The 8,728-nt window shown below is 36.7% G+C and overlaps 1 protein-coding gene across 1 annotated transcript in view; it reads left to right on the top strand.

The window, feature by feature from the left end:
* LOC108572775 overlaps positions 1 to 7,504 on the top strand; it is a 23,449-nt gene extending 15,945 nt beyond the window's left edge. The window contains exon 3 of the mRNA XM_017935056.1: positions 7,445 to 7,504. Coding sequence (XP_017790545.1) covers positions 7,445 to 7,504 — 60 coding nt within the window. The remainder of the gene's footprint in view (positions 1 to 7,444) is intronic.
* Positions 7,505 to 8,728: the final 1,224 nt, after the last annotated feature.

Genomic DNA, 8,728 nt, shown 5'->3' with positions numbered 1-8,728 from the left:
TAATTTCTATTTTATATATACAGGGTGTCACTCTCATAACGAGCATCGAATTATTTTCACTGCTATTGAAAATTTAAAAAAAAAATTAAGAAGAGTTTATACGATTTCAGAACGATGATAAAACAAAATTCCCTCAAAGTCATCTCGATATTCACTAATTCCTTATTTTCACATTCTTCCGATGCAAGTGGTAGTTATATACAGGCTGAACTATTCTCAGTATACCAATCGAAATGTTGTTCTTTGCGTAATACGGCGCAAAGGGTTCCTCAAGATAACTATAGTACACTCTTTATCACATTTTTTCTTCCGAAACATTCATGGTTACCTTCAATTTTTCTCAATATAAGTACAGACGTCGTAGAATGAACTATTTATTAACGGCTAATCGGTGCACTAACGAGGGAGTACTTGAAGGTGTGACAATGATCACAGGTGATCTAACATGATTTGTCATTGTACAAATTAATTCTTCCCGACTTTTGGGTACAATCAGAGGTTTATTTAAAAAAAAATCGAAATACTGGATGATTGCAAAAATTTCAGCCGGATTTTCAGAGGTGGCGTGAGCCTTATCACACTACGGCACAAATGTTTGTTTTAACGTCATGTTACATTCTCAATGTAAGTGTTTTATTTTCAAAGAATTCTTCATCTTATTTCATTTTACTTTCAAATGAAACGTGCCTTTGCACACACCGCTCGTGCTTCATTTTCAAATCGACCACGAACTTTTGCAATCATCCGATAATTTCCATAATTATCAATGACCCTTTGCCATTTTACCGGCAGCTTGCCAAACTTCGTGGCTTTGAACCAATAACATGAATGCAGTCGGAAAGAATTCACTTCTACACCCAACAGAACAAAACAGTATCTTCATAGCTCGTCGATAAGGTGTTGATTAAAAGAAACTTCCATATAGGGTGGCTTTTCCTTGACACGATCGCGCGTCAAAATTCCTTCGTCGTCTCGAGGCACTCTCAAAGGCAAACAACGCGCCCACTGTACATCGGGCGTTTCGCTAATTTCACACGCGATTGCCCCTCTCCAACCGTTCATCCCTTCTGGCCTACGCGGACAAATACTCGAAAGCCACGGGGAACTAAACTCGCGGACCGGAGAGCTCAATTTACACGCTGGCGAGCGCGTAAATCACTAAAAAGCCTCGCCCTCCTTAATTCTCCCGTCGGCAGAGAAGCGATTTCCTCCGGCTTTGTCGCCACTGGAAAAACAACGAGAGCCTGGAGGGGTTCTTCGTCCGCGAGGAGGGAAAAGAGAGAGAGAGAAAAAGGGAAGAAAAACAATTGCTCCTGATTTCCACGAGAACCTCGTACCGCTTCGCCTGGCTGTCGCGCGGAAGAGGAAGCGAGTGGATGAAAAGAAGAGATTAGAGTGCAGCTTTCGCGCGCGCGGCGAATGATAAGTTTCCGCGAACGAACGCGTCGCGGAAAGTGGAACGATGCCACAAAGGCTGGCGAATGCAGACAAACACGAGCGTTTGTAATTGTGCGACACGTGAAACACGTTGGAAGACAGTTGTTCTCTGATGATCTTGCGAATTGAGTAGGAGCTGAGAGAATTGTATGTGAATTTGCGTAAGTGGCACTGGTTTCAAATATTCCTCTACTTTTTGACAATTTCCTGTCATTCCGAAGGTTGGAAGTCTGAAGGAATATTTAGTATTTTTAGTTGTTTTTTTTTCTGGAAAGAATTGTACATGAAATTGGGTCCTTTTTTCAAACGCGCTAGTGTTTTCTGTTATTTCGAACGTTCAAGTCTGTAAGGATATTTAGTATTCTTAATTACTTTTATTGTGGAAGAATATCCGCGTATTTTTTGACATTTTCCTATGAATTTGAACGTTTCAGCCTGGAAGAATTCATTTTCTTAGAAAATTTAAATATACAATTAAATATAAATTTCCTTTTTTAGAAAATTTATGGAATTGCAATTGTGAAATTAGAGAAAACAGGGAATTTAGAGATTTTTAGAATTTGACGATAAAAATACAATAAGAAAATAAAAATAACGAAAAGGTTCAATAGGCTAGAAAAATTGTAAAATTGCAGAGCCTTGCAGATTTATTTTTGAAAGTTTCATTTTAATAGAAAATTTGAGAACTAGAAGATGAAAAAATGGGACCTCGTTCAAATATGCTTGTATTTCCTAACAATTTTCTATAATTTTGAACGTTCAAAAGTCTGTAAGAATATCTGGGATTCTTCTAACAGTAATTTTATAATTACGTCTATTGCTTATACTGTGGAAGAAACGTAGATTATATCACTTTCCAAACTAATTAACTTTTTATCAAAAGTAGTAAGTGAACTTATAAACGAGAGTATCAATATTTGCAAGAAGTCAAAGTGTACGTAAAATAAATATCACATATTTAAATTAAATTTAATTCATTACGGATATTACTAAATACGAAGAAAAACTGATCGAATCTGAAAATATAAATTCAAATCTATTCCTTTGATGGACAAACACTTCGAAACTACCAAAGTTCACCTAAAACGAATTTGCCTAACGTCACTTGACCCAGCTCGAATTCAGAACATTCCAGGAATTTCCAGCACAGTAAGAATTTTTGGAAATGCTAACATACTCAAGGAAAGCTCAAAAGTCGAAACATATTTCTAACAACATTCTTCAAATTTCTATCCAATGTTAAGTGGCTCGAATTAAATGTAACACTCATAAATCAGTCCCATAACCTGTGACCTTTAAAAATTGCAAAACACGTGAAACAGTAGATCTATAATTACGAAACAAATGTGGAAGTCATTATTAAGCTTCATCAAGCTACAGTACAAACTGTACAAACAACCCTGAGCAATAAAAGCGGAACTGAACCACCCATTAATTACACAAACATACTACTTGTATAAAGAGTGTAACGGCAATATTCGCCCACATTCGACACGTGTTTCGCCAAATACTAGATGTGCCATGTACTATCAAATACACCAACAGAAAAGATCAATTTTCTCTCACAAATCGGTTACGAAAATTCTCTAAACTCTTCACGAGATCTCTAAACCCCAAATGAACCAGTTTCGTTGCTCTCAAGTTAGAAAACAATCGTAGAGGAAAATTTTGCACTGTTCGATTGGAAATAATTTTTTTCGCAAGTTCATCGGTGCTCCTGTTTTTTTTTTTTTTTTATTGGAAATGCCTCGTGTAAAGTGCACTTGCACTTCCTTTTTTTTCAATGAAATTTTATCGTGTAAAGTATTATACGATTGAATTTTTTTTTTTATAGAACTGTATTGTGCAAAGTGCAATGGAAGGTTTTTATTACGTAGATTGATTCTTCAGAAAATTCTGAGCATTTTCGGTGAAGAAAGCCTGAAAAACGCGAGTGTACGGTTGAAGATAAGGGATGTGAAGGAAGAGCTTTTCTTGCAAATAGGGTCAGTGTTCCAAGAGTCGTCTAAGAGTTGTATGAGTCGTCCAAGTGGTGTAAGAGCCGTTTGAGCTGCCTTAGAATTGTAACAGTCGTTTTATAGTCGTTAGAGTTGCCTGACAGTCGACTTTACGTTGCAACTTGTGCCAAATTATTATTATAGCAAATTGTATCGTACTTTCTCGATCGTCGTTTACCACGAAACTTCGTAATATGAGAAAAAAAAAACTCTTAAAATATTTCAAATTTTTGATTAGACAAGTGATTCAGAAAAGAAATCGTGTCATAAAACATCGGAACCTGTTAAATAAACAAAATAGTGCAAAATTGAGCTATCAGCGTAATAGTGATCTAACCCCTAAAAGTCTGTGTCAAAATTACTAATATTTCAAAAAAATTCTTTAATATTCTACCTTTAAAAGTGTTCCTTTTGCAAGGTTGCTTAGACCACTCCAGAATGAAAGTTTACGCTGAAATGTCAATTCGCATAAAAATATATTCACAAGTTTCTATTTTTAAAAGTTCAAGAAGGTTGCTCGCAATTAATCCACCGCAAAATTAAAATCAATCCACCGAAAATTGTAAATTAGTCTATTATCGCGCCGATAGCCTCAATAGTTCTCTACAGTGTTTTTCCAACTTCACTCAGAAAGGTATAGCATGTCCCAGTTACACGTTAGAATCCACCCTATATACATTGACTCGCGGCGATAACATGTTTCCCACGTATTTCACGATAACAAACAAACATAAGGAACGGAGAAAAACAGGAAAGCGAAGAAGAAAAAGCGCGGAGAAGGAAGAGAGATCAGAGGGAAATCTGAGCGTTGTGTCTCGCCCTCCAGCGGATTTATCATCCCTCACATCCGGCGAACGGTTGACCTTTCTCTCTGGCTGATTCCAGCCCCGGTCTCTCCGCCCCTTTGAAATCGATATTCGCTTCTTTTCCTTCCGGCTGGTCGAGCCGCGCCGCCGCCGCCACGTTCTCCCCGTTTCCGTCGAGCGAAACGCACAGCCAGGGAAAAGAAGAACGTTGTCGAAACGGAATTGACCTGATCAACGTGGGTGGCTCTTCGGATCTGATTAAAGTCCGCCGCGTCGAACTACGGCGAATTGGATTTTACCGGGGTAGCGCGACGCCTCGAACTCGATCAACTCGCCGGAGATGCTCGCGAGAACGCGTGGATCTTCGTGAAAAGTTCTCCAACTAGCTTAACGAATTTCTTCCCACCGACCGAACGGGGCGAAGCTGATCGGAATATCGAGATTCTCGGGGACACTTTTTCCTCGCTAGTCGGAAAAAGAGTGTTTCAGTTTTTTACTTCATCTGTGGATTTTTAATTTCTCTTCTTTATTTGTTTGTTTTCTTTTTTGACGAGAGGAACGTGAGACTGTATTTATTCCAGATATTAGTTTGAATTTCTTCGTTTTTAGGGATTTGTTTTTATAATTTGATATAATTTTGGATGTAATTGTGCACGCTTTTATTGCAGATTTTCTTGTAGGAAAGTGTGACAGTAGACAGTATTTTTGTGGAATATTGAAGAATTTGAAAAACGTTTTTAGTAGATCTTGTACTGATTCAATTATCTTTTTATGGTTTCCTCAAAATATTTGTATTAATGCTTTGTGTAGTATTTTGTCCAACCTTTTTATGGTTTCCTCAAAATGATTTTATAAATATGTGTTTTGGATCTAATATCCTGGAATCTCCTTTTTACAATTTGCATAATTTTATGTGAAATTTAAAATTTTCATAAAAATTCCCTGTTTTCATTCTTCCAAATTATTCTGTCTAAGAGATCCTAACTTGCTAGACAGTATACTTAGAGATCATTGATTAAAAATTCCTAAAAGTGCTATTTTCTATTTTTTTACAAAAATTGTCAAACATTAAACACGTTTCAATCTTGAAATACTTTATATATCATCTAAATTTTGTCTTTTCATCATTTTAATTTCCAACACAATTCTGAAGAGACAATATTCACCTCACAAATTTTATCCGTCTGCTACTTCAACTTTTATCATTTAATAGCACCTAATTTCAGCAAAAGAAGAAAACCATTTTGTTCCATAAAGGAGGATGTTAAAAAAAAGGTCAATTTTGGCACACGGCCGGAACGAAAAATTTTTTTACAGCATGATTCTACGCATCCTAAGGAACGAAAAATGTAATTGTCATGTCTCCAAAAAATGATGGGAAAGTTATGAAAAATGCGGTTCAAGGTAAGAGTATGACCATATTTATATTCCGTCTCGTTTTCTTAGGACGATGGTCTGTTCGTAAATTAACCACTTAGAAACTCATATCTAGTATTATTTAAAAAGATTGTTTGAAAAAAATAATGAAAAATAATTAATGACAAATTAATCGAAACAAGGAATTCTTTGATGACACGATGCTTATATTCGAAGCAATCAGAAACCAATAGTTATTTATTCTCGAAATGATAAAAATTATAATAAACTATCGTAAGTATAATAAAATAATCGTCATGACAGGGATACAGTAAAAAAGTAAGACTCTAACAGAATTTGCATTTCTTAACTGTGTATCCACTATGAAAGCCAGAGGAAAAAGTTTGATCTTACATATCAGTCTAAACATATACGTACATGTATACAGAGTTCTGTCGAACTACGCGTCGTATATTGTCGTTAGAATAATAACAAACGAAGTAGCTCGTGTGTAAAGACTTAGTTGATTACTAAGAGACAGTGTTTTTCCAGAAAAGGATAGAATATGTATATGTCTCGGGGAGACAACAGTGAAAAACCTAATTTGTTGTTGTTTCATAGCTATAACACATCTTATAACAAGAAAAATAAACTTAGGATACGATAAAACGAAATTGTTGCAGTAATTGATCTAATTAGCTATACGTAGGCTCTCCTCTACTTTCAATTAACTCAATCATTCGATTGTGTACGTATATATACATACATATTATTCACGCATACACTCTGTAGCTCGCAGAGACACGCTTCTCGTTTGATTTTTCTCTCAAACTGAGCTGTTCGTTGTGTACTTGAATTCGGTGCACTAGCTTCTTGTATGCAGCGGCACTTAATTCACACGAACGAATATGCTAAGTACGTAAATTGATTGGAAATCCGCGTATAATCGAAAACACGTTGTTCGATGTATTCCCTACAAGACTACAATCGCGCAGTATAAGCGACGTTCGACGTTCGTCGAGGCACTCGTTCGGCAGCCTCGTAAACACTGACTGAGGACGAGTCGTTCTGCCCGATTTCTTATCGCTGTACGCTCGCAATTGTTCTGGGAATAATTCTAGGCCTTAACTTCTTCGAACTCGTGATATTTCTTGCGAGCCTGGGTCGCTGTACGTACATCGAGCCAAACAAAGCTAGCTGTCCTTTTCAGAGTAAAAGTATCGCGAGTTGCTCTCGAGAGTATCTCTCGCGAGTTGCTCTCGAGAGTATCTTTCGCGAGTGGACACTACACGTCTGAGAGTGACTGTCTGAGAGGATCGCTCAACTCTCTGAGAATTACGACTCGAATAAACAATTGTCATGAAAGAATTCCTTGTTTCGATTAATTTGTCATTAATTATTTTTCATTATTTTTGGTTTTCATTAAACACTAATGTACAACAGTCTTTGTAAATAATACTCAATATGAGTTTCTAAATGGTTAATTTACGAACAGACCATCATCCGAAGAAAACGAAGAAAGAAATTTTACCTTGAACCACATTTTTCATAACTTTCCCATCATTTCCGGGAAAAATGACAATAACATTTTTCGTTCTTTAGCATGCGTAAAATCATGCTGTAAAAAAAATTTTCGTTCCGGCCGTATGCTAAAATTGGCCTTTCTTTAACATCCTCCTCTATTATTTCGCCACTGTAACCGCTGATACAATGATTGTAACGAGAACATGCGTGGTTTTGTCAGCTCACGTTGTACATACATACCTATTGGCGTCCTTAAACGAAACTGCCAGCTTTCATGTCGAATCATGCTATCACGAGCAAACGTTGTTTTCTGTTCTGTTCCAGACGAAAGCTCACCTTGACGTATTGGCAGATGCCATTTTGCGATGGGCAAGAGGACGCTAATTCCTTTGTTGACGATATATATATACATATATATATATATAAATATAAATACAATATATAATATGTATATGATATATCCCCGTGTATGTGTACGTGTACACACACTCTCGTGTACCCGCGCACATATTCAGGGTTTTCGTTTCGTTGCTAGCGAACGTTTCTCTTGCGAGCAATACGAGAGGGATGATGGGGGATGAAATTTTATTTCTACGTTTTTTCTTTTCCTTTCCACGTGAAAAATTTCTTTCGTCACCTTGGTGGAGAATATGAGAAATTGAGAATTGTATAATCGAGAAGAGATTTGGGGATAGAATGAGAGAGTAAGCTCGAATCCTTGGACCTACATATAGATGTAAAACGAAATTCTGCACAGTTTCGTCTATTCAAAGAGCGAAATATTCATCTGCTTAATATTTCACCGTCACTTTCCGTGCTCTCTTTGTGAACAAAACTTTCGAAATCCTCTGCTAATTTTGAGAGTTTCGTGTTAAAATATTGCCAAGCTCTCAAGGCGCAAAGTGGTCGAAAAATATTTCCAATTCTAGAAATCTCAAGCAGCGAACATCTAAGAACTCTAACTTCCAACTCTTCGTATATTTGAACAATTTACATTTGAATATCGTTAAAGCTTCGTTCTGAAACTTCGCTGAGAGAAGATGTCAGCGGAAGATTAGAAATTTGGAAAAATTATCGCGAGATAAAGGAAGAACAAGCTTCTGAAAAGAAGCGATTCTATTATGTCGTCCGATAAATTTGTGACGTTTATTGATATGCAATTTAGATCGATATTTCGAACATACCTTTAAATGCTACGAAAGAATGTATTCACCCTCCTGTTCCTCAATTTCTACCCATATTTTTGGCGAAGTCATTACGCCTATGAAATTTCTTTGGTATTTTATTCAAATATTTTTCAATGTTGTTCTTTACAGTGTGGATATTGTCAAATTCGTTGCCGACTAAAAAATGTTGTAATGCACGAAAGTTAAGAGACCTGCACGTTTCACTGCTACTGCTACTCTGAACTTTTCTAACCGAGCACAGTGTATACACGCCTGAATGAATGGTTTCATTTCCCGAAGGTAATTCGAAATACAAAACACATAGTGAAGAGTATAAACTAGAGCTCTTACTGCTACTCGGATTTTTTTATGGATATCTTGGGTATCCGAGTACTCGAATAGCTACTCAATTTAGAGCCGAGTATCCGAGTATTCGGATTTC

This window comes from Habropoda laboriosa, unplaced genomic scaffold, assembly GCF_001263275.1.
Source record: "Habropoda laboriosa isolate 0110345459 unplaced genomic scaffold, ASM126327v1 scaffold22, whole genome shotgun sequence".
Lineage (NCBI taxonomy): Eukaryota > Metazoa > Arthropoda > Insecta > Hymenoptera > Apidae > Habropoda > Habropoda laboriosa.
The sequence above is the reverse complement of the archived record's forward strand: the minus strand, read 5'-3'. Positions and strand labels throughout refer to the sequence as shown.